Raw genomic sequence first — 20,693 nt, 5'->3', positions numbered from 1 at the left:
GTTTTCAGAGGATAAGGATGAGGGAATGAGCAGAAGAAAGGGATCAGATCATAATACTCCTCTTGTGTGGTCAAGAGCTAAGGGCTATTTTGTCCAAGAAAATATGACTCAGTACATAGAAAAAGCAATTCAGTGGTAGTCTGGCTGACTACTGATTGGTCTTAGAACACGCATATAGAGGCTTCTGCCACCTATAGATCCAGCAAATATAAAGAGGAGCCATTGGAAGGATTTAAAAAACAACTTTCTGACTCTGCCTACAATGGACCTTGGACTTGGTACATGTGCTGGCCCAGGTCACTTGGGCTTCTGTTTTTTTGCAGAAATCAGCTGACAAACAAAAGGTCTGAATTTGAATCAGGTAACACACTCTTACTTGTCCTCACAGCTGAGATTCACCAGAGTTCTCTCATTCTTCTCCTGGCTATACAGAGGTTAAAATCTACAGAATCTCATGGAACCCTGGCCCTTTAAAGAAACGTTGTTTATGTACAGACAATAGATGATTAACAGACTTGTGAAGGAAGTTAAGTTATGGAGGAAATCTAACTGAAAACAACGAAAATCAATGAAGCCAGAACAGACCCAAACATTAAGCAGCGTTTACTTAAGTGATGTTAGCTAATGGGACAGTTGGGTAACTGAAGAAGTATGAAATGGTCATAGACCCTAGGACCACATATTTCAAGTTTGGGCTGCTTAAGAAAGCTTTATGGGTTGAATTGTGTCCCCTCAAAATTCATATGCTGAAGTCCTCACAACTGGTACCTCAGCCTGTATTTGGATGTAGGGCCGTTAAAGAGGCAACTAAGGGTAAATAAGGTCATCGAGGGGTTTATCCAATATAAGTGAGGTCCTGACAGGAAGAGAAGATTAAGACACGGACCCACACAGAGGGAAGAGAATGTGAAGACATAGGGAAGAGGAGGCCATCCACACGCCAAGGAGGGAGGCCTCAGAGGGAACCAACCCTGCGGGCACCTTGATTTCACACTTCCAGCCTCCAGAACGGTGAGGAAACAAATTCCTGTTGTTGAAGCCCCCAGTCTCTGGTGTTCTGTGATGGCAGTCCTAGCAAACTAATACAGAAACGTCCTGCAATGAGCCCTTTTCTCTCTTAGAAGCCTGAAACAAGACCTGTTTCTTTTGTGGTTAAATGCATTCCACATCATACTCACAACCCCAACAGGAAAGGCCAGTACGGCTAACATCCAGTCCCGCAGAGAGATGAGCTTCTTGAGTTGCCTCTCTTGTTCTTGGTTCCCACTTCCTCTGGTCAGAAGACTGGAAAGATCGCTCAGCACACAGATGCCAAAAAAGACAGCCTGGATAACCTGGAGGGAGACAAGAGCTGGTGTGAGTAAGGAAGATCTAGAGACCTAAGCTGCAGGATAGCAAACAAGCTACACACCTTTGCAACAGGACGCACAGAAAGATCCCATCAGAGGCACATTGAAAGAGCGGGCCTTACAAATAAAGAAAGAGGAAGATGTTCACAACTGGCTATGGTAGGTGAGAAAATTCACCTTAAAAACACTACTTCCATTTTTGCTCATCTCAGGACAAATACAAAACAGGCATGCACACACACACCTCTAAATAAGCCCAACGGAAAGCAATACCAACTATCAAAATGACATGTCCATTATTCTAAAACCCCACATCTGTGGTCTGGTTATATTGACTAGCGGGTTTAACAAACATCTAAGAAGTGCAAAGACAAGGATAAGGGTTGTCTGAATAATAAATGAGGCAATTTAGTCTGAATGTGAAGCAAACTTCCCATGATTTAATCTCTTAGATTTAGAAGTTTTTCCACCAAAGGAAGTGGTAGAAAGCTTCTAGTCCTTGAGTCATAGAGAAATCAACTGAAAGCAATAATCAAGGCCGATAAGGAGCAATTTTCTGTTGTCAAACTTGAACTAAATGGCCCCCTTCTCAGGTTTGCAGTTTTTATGAAATAAAATCTTTCCAAAGTAATGTAAACTTAGATAACCACAGCATTTCCCCCCAAAAGTGACCAGCTGTACATTCCCAAATGAATTATAAATTGAATTACTTACATCAGCTATGTTTTACTTGGATTATCAGAGGAAGAACACTGAAACACTCCAGCCCAATAATTCGTGAAATCTTTTAAGTGGAGCTACAAGTATGGATGATCCAGAGCTGTGAGTGGAGATAGGTGGCATACTGTAATACAGCTTGGCAAATGATAATTCAAATTAAGAAACGGGCAGAAAATATATTCCCTGGGCTCAAAGTCACACCCATTTAGCACCAAGAATAGATTAAGGGGAATCTTTCCTACTTCTTCTATAAGAAATAGTTTACTGATGATGTATTTGTAAAAGATACAGTTTTACTCATTACCTGTCTAGAAAACATAAATTTTTTTTTGGTAAATTTCCTTATTGGCAGTGGAAAGAATCTGGATGGGTTTCTCACTGAGACACAGAACAAAGGGAAGATGGACCCTCAAAATTATCTGGTTCGATCCCTGAGCATAGCACTGGCACAGTCAGATTGTTAATCACACTGTTTGAACTCTTATCTAAGCCACTTTGAAAATTCCTAATAATGGAGATTCCATCACCAGGTTTAGTCAAATAAACAAAAATCCTGCAGCATTTTTACATATAACACACTGAGCTCTTTGGAGCTCACCAAATCCTGCTATTATTAGCCAATCCTTGCCAGAGTAATGTTCTATTCTTCCTCATAATGTAGCCTGTCTTCTAGTTGCGATGACTTAAGGTTTTTTGTTGTTCTTTCTACAATTAGAAAAACCAGAGAAGGAAACGCTAAGACTGCCACAACTGAGCATGGCACAACTGAAGTGCTGGCAAGAATCACGTTGTAATGACCAGAAATAATTTAAATGATTCAGGGAATAATCTCATACTTAGGAAAAATTTCCATAGCACATCTTACGACTTTAGATATTAGATCTTTATATCAACTTTCATGGGGTCTGAGAAATCGGAGTGGGCACACTGGGGAATAATAATTTCCATGCCAATCTGGCCAGTGAATATATTAAAAGGTATCCTACCTGATCAATAACCAGGAAAATGCAGATTTAGATCACAATGAGATAGCATTTCTCATCCATATAATTATTTACAATTGAATCGTGACAATACCAAGGGGCATAAGAATGTAGAAAAACCAGAAACCTTATGGTGGGAATGCAAATCAGGACAACCACTTTGAAGAAAAATTGGCAATATCTAGTAATTTAAAGATGCATATACTATATTACCTAGTGACTTCACCATGAAGGGTATTTCCTACAGAAACTCTCATATATGTGTACCAGTCACATCTACATGAAAGTTAATTTCAGCACTCATTGCTTCAAAAAAGTTGAAATAATCTAAATATCTCTTAATAGTTGACTGGATAAGTAAATTGTGCTGTATTCATACAGTGGAATTTTAAGCACATATCAATTCTTCACTCTCGCAACAAAATATTAAGCAATAAAAAGGAAACCAGAGGGGCCTGGCCCTGTGGTAGGGTGGTTAAGTTTGCGCGCTCTGTTTCAGCGGCCCAGGGTTTCACCAGTTCGGATCCTGCGCGCGGACTTAGCACCGCTCATCAGGCCATGCTGAGGTGGCGTCCCACACAGCACAACCAGAAGGACCACAACTACAATATACAATTATGTACTGGGGGGCTTTGGGGAGAAGAAGAAAAAGAAAAAAAAAAAGATTGGCAACAGATGTTAGCTCAGGTGCGAATCATAAAAAAAAAATAAAGAAACCAGAAAAAAAATGCCACATTTGGACACCATTGAAATAAATTTCAAAAAACGCAAAGAAAAATTTAAGGATGCACGTATATGAAATAAAATGTGAAGAAATGCATGGAATTAATAACACTGAATCCAGGTACCTCTACAGGGAGGACAAGATTGGGAGAAGGACACAGTGTGCCAATAATATTTTATTTCTTAGGTTGACTATTGGGTATATTAGAAGCTGACTGTATTAGTCTCTATATATTTCATTATTATGAAATATTTCCAAATAACTTAAAAATAAAAGGCAAAAAAGAGTGGTTTTCATACTTTTAGGATATAGTTGACTCGTCTCTTTCAATTCCTTTCCTTCCAACTCAAGTTCCTCTAGTTTTAAAGATTAGCTAATAAGAGGAGGATTTAGTGAGCTCCAAATTAAGTGAATTAAATGAATTTTAAGATTCCATGATCAAATAACTAGTACTAGACTTGGCTTCCCATCATAAACAACTAGACATTTGGACTAAATGTATAAATCAGCTTTTTCATATATTGGACTTTTTCCTCTGCAATCAGCCAGGGAAATCTCTGTTCTTAAAAGGCTCACCTGATAAGGTCAGGCCCACCTTGGATCATTCTCCTTTTGCCATGTAAAGTCACGTAATCACAGGATTGATTGTATTCACACAATCTTCCAAAACCCAGAGGGAGGGGATTATACAAGAGTGAGCATCACTGAGGTCATTTTAGAATTCTACTTCCCACAAGCTGTGGGTTAGAGAGTTCTCAGGGCTCAGCAGGACGCAGAGGTATTCAAGTTCTGACCAATCACAGAGAGAGGGCTTGTTGGCTGCAACAGGCCTTCAGTAGAGACCTAGGAAGTTCATACCTAAATAGTGATGCTAAAGTAGCCTTGACGTAAAGGCTACTTCAGATCCACCCCAACGATGCTTAAAAACAAGCCTCAAAAAAAAAAATCAAGCTGATCCACAAGTAACTTAAATGCCTGCAAATACAAAATTCTACATTATTTAAAGAAAGATAACAAAATCCAGACATTCAACAATATGCAACATTACAGTATCCAACAATCCAACATCCAGCCAGAAACTACTAGACATTCCAAGAAGTAGGAAATCTTTAAGGAGAAAACTCATTCAATAAAAACAAATATAGAAATGGCAGAAATATTGGAATTAGCAGACAAGAGCATTAAACAACTAAATTACATAGATTCAAGAAGTTAAGTGAAAACAACAAGAGAAACAAGACATCAAAGAGAACCAAAGTGAACATTTAAAAATTAAAAAGATGTTACCTGAAATTAAAAAGCCACTCAGTAAAAATAATAGTAGATTAGATACTGCAGAAGAAAAGATTTTTAAATTGAATATATCCCAATAGAAACTATCCAAAATAAATCAGAGAAAGAAAGATTTTAAAAATTAACAGAACTTCAGTGAACTTGAGAAAATGTCAAACAGTCTAATATATAAAGTGTACTGGAGCCTTAAAGGAGGAGTGGGCCATATGGAAAAAAAATTTGAAGAAATAATGGGTAAAGTTTTTCCAAATTTCATGAAAAGTATAAACCCACATATCTAAGAAGCTAAATAAGGAATATATCCAGAGAAAATCACATCAAGTCACAGTGCAATCAAATTGCCAAAGATCTGTGATAAAGAGGAAATCTTAAAAGCTGCCGGAGGAAAAAGACTTCTTCCATACAGAAAAATAAAGATGAGAATTACCACAGACTTTTCATGTAAAATGATGAGAGCCAGAAAACAAGAGAATGGCATCTTTAATGTCCTCTTAAGGGAGAAAAACTGTCAAAGGTGAAAGACTTGATTTTCAGACAAACAGAAGCTGAGAAAATTCATTGTCAGTAGACTTCCACCACAAGAAATACTAAAGGGATGAAGAATATGATACCAGATAGAACTTCAAATCTATATGAGCACTGATGCTAACTGAAAATAGTAAATATGTGGACAAATGTAAAAGATTTATTTTCTAATTTTTTATCTTTTAAGTACAATTGATATTTAAAGCAAAAATGTAACTATATTGTGAGGTTTTAAACATATTTAGAGATAAAATTATGACAACAATAGCACAACGGACAAGAAGGGGTGAGTGGAAGGTATACTGTTAAGTTCTTAGTTATACAGAAAGTGGTATAATATTATTCAGTAGCAGACAGTGACAGGTTAAGGATACATATTATAAACCCTATGGCAATCACTAAAAGAATAAAATGGAGATCTTTAGCTAATGTATTAGTTGTCTGTGCTCCATAATAAAGTACCACAAACTTAGTAGCTTAAAACATGAATTGGTTAGTTCACAGTTCTGTAGGTCAGAAGCCAGGTGGGTTAGTCTGGCTTCTATGCTCAGGGTACCACAACGCCAAAATCAATGTGTTGGCCAAGCAGGGCTCTTATCTCAAGGCTCAAGGAAAAGATCTACTTCCAAGCTTATTCCAGTTGTTGGTGGAATCTAGTCCCTTCCGACTGTAAGACTGAGGTTCACGTTGCCTTGTTGGCTGTTGGCCAGAGTCACTCGCAAGCTTCTTGCATCTGCTCTCCAATCCTCGCGCATGGCCCCCTCCATCTTCAAATCCAGCAAGAGAACATCAGACCTCTCGGACTTTTCTGTCTGCTTTCCTCTTCTGCCATCAGCCTGAAAAAGCTCTCTGCCTTTAAGGGTCATGTGATAAGATCAGGCCCACATGGATAATGTCCCTTTCCTAAGGTCATCTGTGCCATATATCACAATACAATTAGAGGAGTTATAGCTCCTTAATTCACAGGTTCCCAGGATTACAGTGGGACATCTTTGGAGAGCAATGTTGAAATTCTGTCTATCAGGGCAAATAAGCCAATAGTGGAAATAAAAGGGAATACTAACAACATCAAGGTAGTCCAAAAGAAGTGAGAAATTGGGACAAAGGAACAAAGAATAGATGAGACAAAGAAAACAATAAGATATCAGATTTTAACCCAACAATGCCTATAATTATGTTAAATGCAAATGGCTTAAGTTCTCCAATTAAAAGGCAGATATTGGCAGATTGCATTTAAAAAACAAACAGAAAACACTTTAAGTATAAAAACACAGATTTGCTAAAAGTCAATGGATGCAAACACTAATCATAAGAAAGCTGGAACAGCTAGATTAATGTCAAAAAGTAGGTTTCAAAATAAGGAATATTACCAAAAATAAAGAAGAACATTTCATAATGATAAAAGGATCAATTCATAAAAAAGGCATAATGACCTTAAATGTATATGTGCCTAATAGCTGGGCTTCAAAATAGAGGAAGCCAAAACTGATTCAACTAGGGGCTAAATTAATAAATGTTTGTTAAATAAATAAGTGATTCACTGATTCTTGGGAAGCAGATGCTTCCATGAAGATTTGAAAGGCAAGGAGACGGAAGAACCTTAAAATGCAAAAAAGATGGGGGAGAGAAACAGAATCTCATATTCTAGAAGAGAAAAAGAAAAGAATTTCTGCAAATATAAATGTAATAGGCTGAATAACATTTGGCCGAATTTACAAGATCAATGGCCCACGAAGTCTTATCCTTTTCTACAGTTGATTCATTTCTTATCCAACGAAGTCATCTAACACAGCAGTCCCCTCGCTATTAGGGGTGGCTGCCCTGTCCCTGTCTGTGGACTCTCCATTGGCTCTCCCCTGCTGGGACCACCTCACCTGAACTGCTGCGGAAGACTTCCCTAAAGTAAGTACGTGGAGGTCAGGGAAAGGAGATACTGCAAGACGATTTTCTCCTCATTGCCAAACATCAGGAGACAGAGAGGGAACTGTTGGGCTTTGTTAGTTGTTTTTTTTAAAAAACACACACTGACGAATCCTCAAAAGATAATCCCTAAAAATTATGGAACAGTCCACCATTCCCTGGGGAGAAGCATGGACTGACTTTCGGTTATTTGCTCACTTAAGAAGCAGTTAGCCAAAACCACGTTAGATATCTGCTACTTTGCTGGAATTTGATTTGAGTTGACAGCTAACAAATCACATTAGGGACATTTTACTCTATTGCCTATATGTATCATGTTGTCCATTGCAACTTAAAATCCATTAAATTAACTCAAGAATGTAAAAGTCATATGGAGATGCACAGTGACTCTTCAGTGGGATTAACTTGAAGCATTATTTGGCTCCAGCCATTCTGTAGAGCTGGCATTTCCAAACCATCAGCTCAGCTTGACACACATATACACCATCTGGCTTTGAGTTCTCAGCAGGCTGGTTGCTCTTATTATTTTGTATCATGTGTAGAAATGAAGTGGTTAAATGTACCATATCTCTCCAAGAAATATAAATAGAGATTTATCAGAATGGGAAAAAAAAAAATCCCAGGATATTTTGGAGTCATTCTGGCATTTGTTCCTCTAGAATCTTATCTACTGTTTAATTCCTTCTGTGTCTTCTCTCCACCTCCTCAACTCTCCCTGTCAGGAAATCATAGCTTATTTACTGAGTCATTTTAGGTTTAGGAATCATTTCCACAAGTATGGAAATGTACTCAAATTTCATTCATATCTTTATCTTTTTGACACGAGTGGTTTTCATTAAATTAATATTATTTTCCTTTTTTCTCTGGAATGCACTAAACTATAACAATTCTGTTTGTACTATAGGACAAATTCATTAGACTTCTACCATTTATTCCCAAGCACATAAGATAGAGTTTATCCAGAATAGGCTTCATTTCATTTCACTAGATCATCATCAATATCCTCAATTATATATAACTGTGTCAAAGTTCTAATCTATGGAGCAGGCTCGTCCTTGCTTCAGCTGCTAATTTTTATGTTTCTGCCTAACTGGCCAAACTCAGGCAAGAACCAAGAATGCACCACGTTAAGTAAGAAATGGAATCATTATTGACACGAATTTTAAAAGCCCAGAGTACAGCTGTCTTGACCTTTGGGAGTAAGATTTCATGTACATGTTTTGATTATATTGTACTTCCATAAGATTAGCGTACAGAATACTATAATGTTTGTTTTGAAGATTTTGTTTAAAGTTCATTTTAGACACGGGAGACAGAAGAAACAAGGACAGCGATGCAACTGGAGTGATGTGGATCATGAGATGAAGGGAAACTGCGGAGAGAACAGATGGGAAGAAGGCAGTGAGATTTATAGGTGTCATAAGGGAAGGCCTGGAGGAGTCCTCGACAGGAGGATGAGAGCATTAATTAAAGGGCAGGTGATAAAGAAGAAAGGAAAAATCTATCTAGACTCTTTTGTAATTAGAGAACAAAGTTTTATGTAACCTTTAATAAACGTATGTGTAATCTAGGAAAAAATGGTAGAATAGATATAGATGACACGTACATATAACATACATGGTGTGTGCATATGTGTGCATGTTGTGTATGTGTGTGTGTAATTTCCCCTATGCAGAAGGGTAAATAACATATTTGGAGATGATGTGAGCTTGATGTCTTCCTGTGTCTTACCTATAGTCACATATCATGTGTCACTGTAGACCACACAAAGTAATTCTGTTTTCAATTCATACAAACTTCAAGGCAGTTCTTGCTAGAAACCAATCCAGGGCAATCTCTGTGTTCACTAAAGAGTGAATTTGACTGAAGGAGTTAAATAACATGTGGAGAGGATACAAGAGCCATAAAACAGCAGTACCATAAAACACAATCTTCAAGAGATTCCTCCCCCATTCCACAAATATTTTACTTTTTACTAGTGCATAATTCCTTCCCCTTATTATCAAGATCAAGATCAAGGGTGAATGCCAGAAGTATTTCAACACCATGAGACAGTGACTCAGTATGAAACAGGATGAGTGAATTCTGCAAGCTTTCCCTTTGCATTTGTTTCTAGTGCCTTCCTTGCCCAAGACACCTGAACACTGGATAGCAATTCCATAGCCATGGGAGTTCATCATTAGTAACAGGACGGAGTCCATCAGTTACATGGATGCTGTGATCAGTTACATATTTGAATGCTAGAGACATCAGTGCATTTAAAAGGCTCTCTCTCCCTCCTCATCCACTGAGACCGTACCCATCAGATGGTGGGTGAACTCTCCTCTACTACCTTTGGAGAGGGTCAGCCTGAACAAGCCAAGATGGTTCTCTCACTCTAATGATTGTGACTGTTTTTTCTAAATCTGTCATCTAAGTGACGTGCTTTAAGCCCAAGCTTTTTCAAGGGATCTTCACCACAAACATTTTTGAGGAGATGGACTCAGTGCACCATCGAGTCCGTGGTTTTCAGAATGTGATTTAGAATCCTTGCCCATGGACACAGACATTTACCGCATACTGCTCTATCTCATTACTGAAAATCGATGAAGTAAGCCATAAGTCACCACTGGCAAGCAATCCATTCAGACAGACAGAAAGAAAAATAAGCTTTTCAGTCAAAAATCATCCACTTAGATAAGTAGCTCTGGAAAGGAAAGCTTGTCAACAAAATTTGTTACAATATCACATAATCGCTTTCACTGTATGAGTAGCAAGGAGAACAGACATCTCCGGAAGGCACTGGAGTGCTTCACAAGTAACGGTGCAGTCACGCCATGTTCCATCAGCAATCCGATAAGAGTTCAGCAGGGACCTTTCCAGAGACTCCATTCTAATCTGCAAATAACGACAGAAAATTCCCCTCGGGCACTCTCACTGCGCTTCACTGACTCTAGGAGCTGCTCAAAACTTTTATAGGCTTAAAGACTTTTTAAACTATTAATATTAGCATGAATCCTTTTGAACACTGAATTAAACGCACCATTGATTTATTTAACAAATATTTATTGATTAACTACTATGTAAAAGCACTTAGTAAACTACTAATGTAGAAATGCAGACTGTTCAATGATGCCACGCTGTGCTGAAAACACAAACCTGCTCAGCAGTGTCTAACCACCACCTGAGCAGAATCTGCGTTCGCTAAACACACGGTACCTAGATTTAAGAACCATAACAGGGATGAACGATTACTGAATAACGAATGCTGGATCTTTAATAACACAAATCTGTTCTGAAGTGCATTAAATTTTCTAACATTGTTAAAGGTATCTTTTCCCGCTAAATTTTTACTCTTGGTGACAATTTATTTCAGCAGAAAGCGATTTAAGTGTGAAACATAATCCTTAAAGAGCTAGATAAATCTGAAACCTATATAAGAAAAGACCTTGACCTGAACTAAGATTAAATCAGATCTTAATTTATTAGATGATAAAGAATCAGATAATCATACATAACCCATGCACAGTCTGTTTATAACAAACTAAATTATATGTATTAAGAGCATCCACCCATGCAAGTAAAACTCTGCTGATAAAGCCAATTAGAAAGACATGGTCCTTGTCCCTAGAAGTTTCTATTTTAAATATTTATAAATCTATTGATTTTGGTCTATCTCACACTGGGTCTACATAAAGGCCATGTCTATACAATTGTAGAGAAATACTTGGCAGGGAACTGAATGGTTAGAATAGTTGAAGGCAGTCCCTGTTTCTAGATGCTGACTTCTGCCTTCAGAAATAGATCTTCCAGACAAAGCTTCTGGATGGGCTTTAGGGGGCTCTCACTCCTCATCAGACAATATTTGTTCTTCTTAACTCATGATGGCCATTGTTCTACCATAGTAATTTATTTAATATATCATTTTGGAGTTTACTGGTACAGAGCCTGAAAGAGTGTAAGATGAACCACTCTTTTCATTTCTATTTTCTGCTAGTTCATCTGTGACTCCATAATATTTTACCTCTAGATTAAGAGTATTTATAAAATCCCAGGGGCCTTATAGTTTGCAAGAGTATGAAGTTAGTGTTGGAAGAGTCCTACCACCATCCAACTTGAGTGACAGTGTAAGTCTCAGAAAAATTATAGGTCCTTAAGACATTTTATAATTTTACTAACGACATGGAAGAGTCTGAGAGTACCAAGTGCCGAAGATAATGTGGAACAGTGCCAGTGGGACTGTTTGAATCACTTTGGAAAATAACAGCATTATCCAGTAAAGCTGAGGATACACGCCCACACCAATGAATGGTCTTACATAGCTTTCCTGGGACCTAGAGTGTATTAACTTGGAATGAGACTGGAGTTGTAGGTATATGCTTCTGTCTTTTTGGCTAGTATGGAATTAAAAAAAGAAAAACAGGAAGAAGCGGTACTATTATTTATTACTTTAGGAAACCAAGAAAAACATCTAGTTCTCAATCACTTAGGTAACAAAGTAAAGACAGCCATTGCTTTTCTTAACAAAACTATTATGTTAAGTTTCTTAAGAAACAATCTTTTTTTATGGATGAAAGTAATTTAATGGACACAATTTTGAGTCATAACTGAAGTGTAATGTATGATTTTCTCGCACTTTAAAGACTTAGTGACATTTAGAACACTGGGCTTGTAAGTTTATATTCGGTTTTACAATTGACTTTATTGATTTTTTTAAATAGGGGAGGTTTAATATACAGAATGATTACGCTATCATAGAAGAGTAATCCTAAGACGTGATGAGAACTCTGAAGGGTGCCCCGGTGCTCAGGGAAAGTACTGAGGGAAAGGTGAACTTGGAAGAGGCCCCCTCCCCGAGATGTAAGCCAGCAGAGTTGAGGGAAAAAAGGTCTGTGAGGAATGACTCTCATGTACTAATTATGTTATTGTAAACTCAGGGGCAAAGAAGTTAAAAGAAATTGGAGTCAAAATACAAAGAAACATAGGTTTAAAAAGTCAGAGATATTAATCTATCAATTAACTATATCAATATAAAATATGCTTATAAATCACTGAATAGTAACTGAGGGCCTTGCCTCAGTACAAATATAAACAATGGCATTTTTCCTCTCAGTTACACTAAAGTAATGCATCTTTTGACCTTGCCACATTTCTGTTCTCATAACCACACAGAGTGTGTGCTTAAATGCTAATAAATAGGGAAGATCATCAATAGCCAAAGCTGCACATGGACAGAGCAATAAAAAAAAATTTTGACAGATGATTATACCCCATAAGGGGCTAAAGCTAGCCTTGTCACTTTTGTTGTGGATGGAATAAAGAAGGAAAATCCAAAATCCTCTAGAGAAGTTCCAAAAGGTATTAATAAAAATACATGTTTCTTCTTCAAAAAGTAGTATTGATCTAGAAACTTCTGAGAGAAACTAACTCAATATCCACACGTCAAGAAGTCAAATAAAATTTAAAAGTGTGAATTCTGAGCTCTAAGAACTCAGAACATAGAATATTTTCTGTTGATAAATTTCTAAGTGATTCCAGGAAGAGTTTTCTGAGAAGTATGTTTTTCAAATCAGAATCACTAACAATAACATTATTTGAAATAATCATTACAAGGTTTTACCAGTGGGACACCGAATGCTGGCTCATGGTTTGAGGGGGAGACAGCAGCCTGAAGCCTCTACCACTTGCCAGCGAGAAAGGCCTGGCTGCGACCACACCAGAATTGCTCCTAACAAGTGGCTTTAATGTGTCCCCAAACAGCTAATAATGACATTTTTATGGCAATTTTGCCTGTAGGTAAGGAAGGAAGAGAGGAAGAGAGAGGTAGAGGGAGGGATGGAAATAAAGAGAAAGGAAGATAAGTTAAACGGTCTTTGGGAGAAAAGCTTTCTGTAGCGTCTCAGTCCACTTGGGCTGCTATAACAGAAACACGATAAACCGGGCTGCTTATAGACTCCAGAAATTTATGGCTCACAGTTCTAGGGGCTGAGAAGTCCAAGACCAAGGCACTGGCAGATTTGGTGTCTGGTGAGGCCTTGTTCCTAGACGGGCATCTTCTCACTGTGTCCTCACACGGCAGAAGGGACAAGGGATCTCTCTGGAGCCTCTTTTAAAAGGGCACTAACCTCTTTCATGAGGGCTCCACTCTCAGGACCTACCCATCCCCAAAGCTCCCACAGCCTAATACCATCACCTCGGGGGTTAGGGTTCAACATGCGGATTTGAGGGGAACAGAAACATTCGGTCCAGAGGAAGTGTAAAGTTGTAATATGCTCAGACTCTCTGAAAAATATATACAGGTTAAATTTCATTCCCGTTTTACATGAGATGTTCAACTTATAGCCAATGACTTTCTGATGAGAATGCAGCAGCTGAAGGTTGATGTTTCAGACTGGTAAATGATGGAAGAAATCACATAATTGAGACTATGGTGGGCAAATAAGAGCTAATCTATCCATCTTTTCTATTGTAACCAACATGGGACGCTAGAGCTGAATTGAAAATATTATCTAAAAGTGTTCATCAAATTACGTCAAATTTACAGACTGTCCACGAGGAAGCTTATATATAGTATACACACAACATCTGCCTCAGCTGTTTAAAAGAAAATCCATTACTGATGCTGAGCCCAGGACAGAACGTTTTGGTTGATATACAAAGCCCATCTTTTCTTTTGTGACTTCAAAATATCCTGAAGGAAATCCCCTCCAAATGTAGAAACAGAAAAATCTTTTTTTTTTCTTTGCTGAGGAAGATACACACAGAGCTAACATCCGTTGCCACCCCTCCTCTTTTCTCACTTGAGGAAGATTAGCCCTGAGCTAGCATCTGTGCCAATCTTCCTCTACTTTGTATGTAGGATGCCTCCACAGCACGGCTGAAGAGTGAAGTAGGTCTGTGCCTGGGATCTGAACCTGTGAACCTGGGCCACAGAAGCAGAGCACATGGAACTTTAACCACTCGGCCATGGGATCGGCTTCCAGAAAAATCTTTCTTTTTAGAGTCATTATTTCCCTTTGTTACACTGGGATTGCACTAAGGGCACCAGTCAGTGCACTGCATGGGGTTTACAGAAAGGGACAAACACTTCTGTCCAGGACTCTAGCCTGGAGAAGCCCCAAATCCCAAACACAGGAGGAGGAGGAGAAGCCACTTAGATAACTCAGTCCAAAGTGTTGAGAAGCTACTGCAAACACATAGCTGTTCTTTTTACCTGCAGTGAGGGCTCCAGAGTTGTGTACAGCTCACCTCACCTCCTGGAGAACAGGGAGCGTCAGAGCTTTAGCTCAAGTGCCTTCCACCGTCTGCGTCGACGACGATCGGCACAAACTGCCTGTGCATTTCTGGACCAGTGTTTGTCACCACTGCTCAGGAGTGGGTTACTCCACTTACCTAAGTATTGCCCATAGACGGATAGCTCTTGAGAGGGCAGCTGACTATGACAATTAGTACATACTTTTGAATTGCTTAGTCTTTAAAAATCTCTAACTTAAAGATACATGTTGCAGGGTTTGTGATGTGCTTGATATTTAAGTTGAGCACATACGGGCAAAAATCTTGGATCCTCTGGTAGCCAGAGTGCTTCCAGACAAGATGTTAGAAATTAGTAAACGATAAAGTACGATGAAATTACTTTTTCTCCAGAGTGCAGGACTGGCTTTGGCACTGATTCTTATTTAGGTCTCTCAAGTCCCTCTGTGTTCTAAAACTCTTAATAGCATCTTATGATTCAGTTACTTAACACTATCAATCATAAGGCAACATAAATGATGAGTCTTGGGATTATGCTACCAAATTAATTTCTTTTGTATTCATTTTAATTTTATTGTAATAAGAACACAACATGAGATCTACCCCCTTAACAGCTTTTTAAGGTAGCACTGTATTGTTAACTACAAGCACGATGCTGTACGAGAGATCTCCAGGACTCATTCACCTTGCGTAACTGAAGCTTCATACCCATTGATTAGCAACTCCTCATTCCCCTCTCTCCCCAGCCCCCCGCAACCACCATTCTACTCTCTGCTTCTAGGAATTTGATTATTTTAGATACCTCATCTAAGTGGAATGACTCAGTACTGGTCCTTCTGTGACTGGCTCATTCCACTTAGCGTAATGTCCTCAAATTACTAAACTAATTTCTGTAGATTGAATAAATATAGTAGACATGTGAAAAGCTCTCTACACATACGTGATGACAAAAGCACGCTTACATTCACCATTTTTTGAAAGGTGTCTTTAACAGAGAATAACTGGCCCGTGTCTTAAGTCCAATCAACAGGCATGTCTTACGTTCACAGTGAAAGCATGCTGTAAATAATGTGCACATTCATTTTAGAATATTTTAATCTTTGTGGATTCCTTTTCTAAATTCTTTTTGCGTTTTTCTGAATCAGTGTGTTTTGATGTAACAAATTTTGACGCTGAGGTCACTGTTTCTGCTTGAACTTTATCATGAAACACTCTGCACAGGGCTGCACGCAATCAGCTCCAGGGGGCCCAAACCATCGCTATGCCTGAATCCATCCCTGATAGGAAAATTCTTTAAATGTCTCAGGTCATGAGGACATCATTTAGTAAAAAGATATGTTTTTAGCAGTGACCACAGTGAGCAAAGTAAAGGCCATACATGAAATATACTCCAAGCAAATTATGCACTCAAAATCATGATATACTGCACTTTTCCAAAAATTCGTAATAATTACAGAATGACTATCTATGTGGCAGTTTACAACGTATAATGTGCTTTCACGTAGTTTGTTCTGCAAGTTGGCCTTTCCTCCTTTCCCACTGGACACTCCTTCTCTGTCTTTTTGCTGGTTCCTCTTTAACTTCTCAACCTCTAAACTCTGGCACTCTCCACGGCTCAGCCATTGGACCTCTTCTCTTTTCCAGCTGCAGTCCTTGGAGATCTGATCCAGTCTCCAGACTCTGAATCCCATCTCTAGGACAATCACTCCCACTACCTACTTGACATCTGTATTCGAATGTCAAATAGGCATCTCCAACTCAACAGGTCCAGAATTGAACTCCCTGTGTTCTCCCACAAATCTGCTCCTCTCACAGTCATCCTCCTCCCCACGGATGGCAACTCTGACTCTATGGTAACACATCCCCCAACCCCTGCTAGTGCAATTCACTAACAAATCCTGTTGGCTCTACCTTAAAAACCATCTCCAGAATCTGACACTTGGCACCACTTCTACCGCTATCTCCCTGGTCCGTGTTGCCACCAACTCTCACCTGGATTGTTGGCAGCATCTCCCGCCTGACAGCACGCTTTTCTGCGCTTCTCCACTCTGTTGTACACAGCAGCCAGAACGAGGCTGCCAAATGTCAGATCATGTCACGCTGCTCAAACGCCTTCAAAGGCTTCTGATCTCACATCCAGTAAAAGCCAAGATCGTCCGCGATAGGTCCCATGGGTCCTTCCCTGTCTCCTGCCGTTCCACCCTCACACACTCTACTCCGGGTCCACTGGTCTCCCAGGTGGGCCCTCTACACCTGCTGGTTCCTTGAATCACCTCCTCTCTTCCTTCATTCAAAATTTAGCTTGTGGTGAGTTCTTCCCCCTAACTCTCTGTAAAATCGCGACACTGTCTCTCCCAGGACACTCCCTAGCCCCCTCCACGACCTTTTTTCAAGAGAGCAGTTGTTAGACCCTTCTCTCCCGGACTAGAATCTGAGCTCCGGGAGGGCAGGGATCTACTGTACGCGTCATTCACTGCTGAATCCCTGGCACTCCTGCCAGATAAATGAATGAATGAATAATTGAATTTTAACTCTTCATTTTCTTGCTTTGAACACAGAGGTCTGCCCTGCTCCAAGTCATTCAACAAGCATGTTTTGAAGCCTAAATGTGAACCCAGCTCTTTGCACTGAAGCCCTTGCTCTTTCTCCCAAGGCACGCCAATTAACTTGCACACCACATTCTTACCTCTTAGGGGCTGGGCCTGGTTTTATCATTACTCACTTTCAACCCCAAAAACCTACTAGTCTCAAGAGAATAATAACAAATGTTCACTAAATATAAAGAGAAGAAGAATTTCACCCAGAAAAGATGGTAACCACTTCCTGTCTAGATTGTGAAACCATCAGGGACAAAGATTACACCTTTTTCATTCCTGTATCAAGAATTCTTGGTTCAGTGCCTGCAACAAAGCAAGAGGTAAATGTATGTTCTATCAAGGAATAGATTCACATCAAGTTAACTCTAACCGGGACGTGGAAAAGGCTGACATGCAGCTGAAGGTGTCACAGAATTCCGCCCCTGCTCACTCATGCGGCAGCCGGGACGCCTGGCGAGAACTCCAGTGCAGTATGAATCTGCAACACAGTCAACTAAGGAAGGCCCAAGGTTTGCTCTTCAGCAGAATTATACTCTTGGTCAGTAAGACTGTGGTCAACTACAGGTGCTTACTATGTGCCAAGATCTTTGCTTGGTGCTTTTCATGCACAATCTTATTTAAGATAGTCCACAAAAGTCCTTTAAGATAGGTATTGCTCATATCACCATTTTGCAAATTGTGTGTCTATAACTGTGAGGGGTAGAGCGAGCTCCTCCAGCCTGTATACACTGCGTTCCTCTATCACTCAGCACAGGCGTCAGGCCTCTTGGCTTCAATGCAATGCTTTCATTTCAACACACAAAAGCTTCTTTAAAATACGAAAAATAACAGACATTATAATATAGTTGTCTTGCCTCCTACGGTACAAAAAATGTAAATATTCTGGCTCTGAAACTTATGGGTTTCTATTACATTTCTCCACATTCTTTTACATTTATTAATTCTTATTTAAACATTGTAATAGAAATGGGCACTTCCAAATGGATACAACCTTTCAGGGGTGCCACTTGGACATATGAATGAAAAGCCTCTAAAATACGTTTAGAGATGCATCTTACTTGGTCGCAAACACTTATGGACAAGAACGTTTATTTCACTGGAGTCTATGCTGCTAACAATCTGGAAATTGTTAAACTGACCAAAATGACATATTTAAGTCTTGAGGGAATGGTGGAATGTTATGTGTGGATGAAACATCACGTCTCTGAATAATAGTTAACAATTTGAGAAAATGTTTATAGTATATAATCAAGTGTAAAAACAAATACAAGCTACCATAGGTGATTATAGTTAATAATACTGTATTGTGTATTTGAAAGTTGCTAAGAGAGTAGATCTCAAAAGTTCTCATCACACACACATAAAGTAACCATCAACCACAACAGCAACAACTCATTATTTTTTTGTGCATGTGTGAGGAAGATTGGCCCTGAGCTAACATCTGTTGCCAAACTTCCTCTTTTTTTCTTTCTCTCCCCAAAGCCCAGTACATAGTTGTACATCCTAGTTGTAAGTCCTTCTAGTTCTTCTATGTGGGATGCTGCCACAGCATGGCCTGATGAGTGGTGCTAGGTCTGTGCCCAGGATCCCAACCAGCGAACCCTGGGCCACCGAAGCAGACCCTGTGAATATAACCATTCGGCCAGGGGGCCGGCCCCAATGGCAACTCATCTTATCTGAAAGCTGCCAGTGTGCCAGGTTCTGTACGGGGCACTTTCCTGATCCATCTCATCAAATCCTCCCAACATCCCCAGGAACCAGGGACTCCCATCATCCCAGTTCTACAGATGAAGAAATACAGGTGCGGGAAAGCTCATTATAGATGGCATGCTCTCAAATTCATGTAAAGCATTCATACAAAGAAATAATGATCTAATAATAAAGGTTTTAGCCAAGCGACTTTAAACAACTGACGATCATGATACTACAATGGTATATTGTGCTGTGACAATACATACTAGGGATCAAGCACCTGTAAGCTGACATCCACTGAAAACCTCATCGTGATTTAATTGACTTTTTCCCATGGAAAAATACATCCTTACAACCTGAACATTTTATTTAAATTATAACTCACTGTCTAATTATTAATAAAATAAAAACAGCGCTGGCCTCGTCTCCGCTCACATTCTCTCTATTCCTGCCTTCACTCCCACCTTGGTGCTTTTTCTTTCCCACGTATTTTAAAGCGGAATCATAGGAGTTTTTCTATTCATATTTCTGAGAACTTGTTGAAAACTTGTAACGAAAACAGGGAAGTGAAGCATAACTTAATTATGTTAAAGCTTCTTACACTGTTTCCCCTTAGGAATTATCCAGCATTGTTTTAAAACAGGCATGCTCTTTTTCAGGACAAAAGAAAAAAAAAAGCAAGCATTAAATTTATTATCCCGATAAGATTTTTGAAAACAGATATGTGGTGCTTTAATAGCTCAGCTTGAAGATACTCTTTTCCAACTTTCCTGCTATTCAGAGCGGTGGAATGGCTGACGCAGTTACTCACGTGTTTGGTTTGGCTGTTAGGTTTGGGGTTTTGTTTGTACTCAGACTAGGTTAAGAAAATGTTTACAGTGCTTCCCTATCCTAAGAAAATTGACAGAATCGAAATGTCATGCTAGTTTTTCTCACAGTGTAAGGAACACACCTTCTGAATCAGCTTTGGGGCAAAAAAACTAGTTTAAATTGTGGCTACCAGTAGCCCAGGCTAGTTTCTGGAAGAGAACTGTAGATATGTTAATACACGTTGAAACATAAAGGCAGAATCTGGTTCCCCAACATCCCTCTCTCTCTGCTCTGATATTTATTTATGTGCTCGCCGTTCCAAACCACCATCATTTTTTCACAAACAGAAGACTAGTGCACATGTCTGTGTTTTGCAAATACTTTTGTTCAACCTGGCATGCATTTCTAATTCTGGTCCACCTAGTCCACTATTACTCATCCTTCGAGTCTAAGCTCCGCTCACTCCTTGAGAAAGCATAGCTGAAGTGTCCACACATGCCTTGGTGCCAAGATTTTACATCATATCCTCTATCTTTGAATTTATGTCACTGTATTTAGGTGTTTGTGTCTGCCTGTCTGCCCTAAAAGACTATGGGCTTCGTGACTACAACGTTCTATTCATCTTCACATTCTTAGGTCCAGTCTACCTGCTTGAGTACTCAGTTGCCCTTAGGGAGGTGCTTTTTACACTCTGAACTTCAGTTTCCTCTTCTGTAAAATGGTCACAGGAATACTTACCACACAGATTTACTGTGAAGATTAAACGAGATCTTGCAGGTGGAAACACTTGGAATCCTGGCTCTGATTTAATGCTAACCTGAACCTGAATTGTTCCATTCTTTGTGCAACA

General features: G+C 39.3%; 1 protein-coding gene across 10 annotated transcripts in view; it reads right to left on the bottom strand.

The window, feature by feature from the left end:
* The window catches only part of AIG1 (androgen induced 1), a 308,996-nt gene that overhangs the window by 170,031 nt on the left and 118,272 nt on the right, over positions 1–20,693 (bottom strand). For 7 of the 10 annotated variants that reach the window (XM_070506530.1, XM_014850697.3, XM_014850698.3 and 4 more), the window contains one exon: positions 1,179–1,334. The exons of the other annotated variants lie outside the window; for them this stretch is intronic. In XM_070506530.1, coding sequence (XP_070362631.1) covers positions 1,179–1,211 — 33 coding nt within the window. In that variant the 5' untranslated portion in view covers positions 1,212–1,334. The remainder of the gene's footprint in view (positions 1–1,178; positions 1,335–20,693) is intronic. 10 annotated transcript variants of the gene reach the window in all.

Source organism: Equus asinus, chromosome 1 (genome assembly GCF_041296235.1).
Source record: "Equus asinus isolate D_3611 breed Donkey chromosome 1, EquAss-T2T_v2, whole genome shotgun sequence".
NCBI lineage: Eukaryota > Metazoa > Chordata > Mammalia > Perissodactyla > Equidae > Equus > Equus asinus.
Note: the sequence above shows the minus strand (reverse complement) of the source record. Positions and strands in the feature narration are given on the sequence as shown.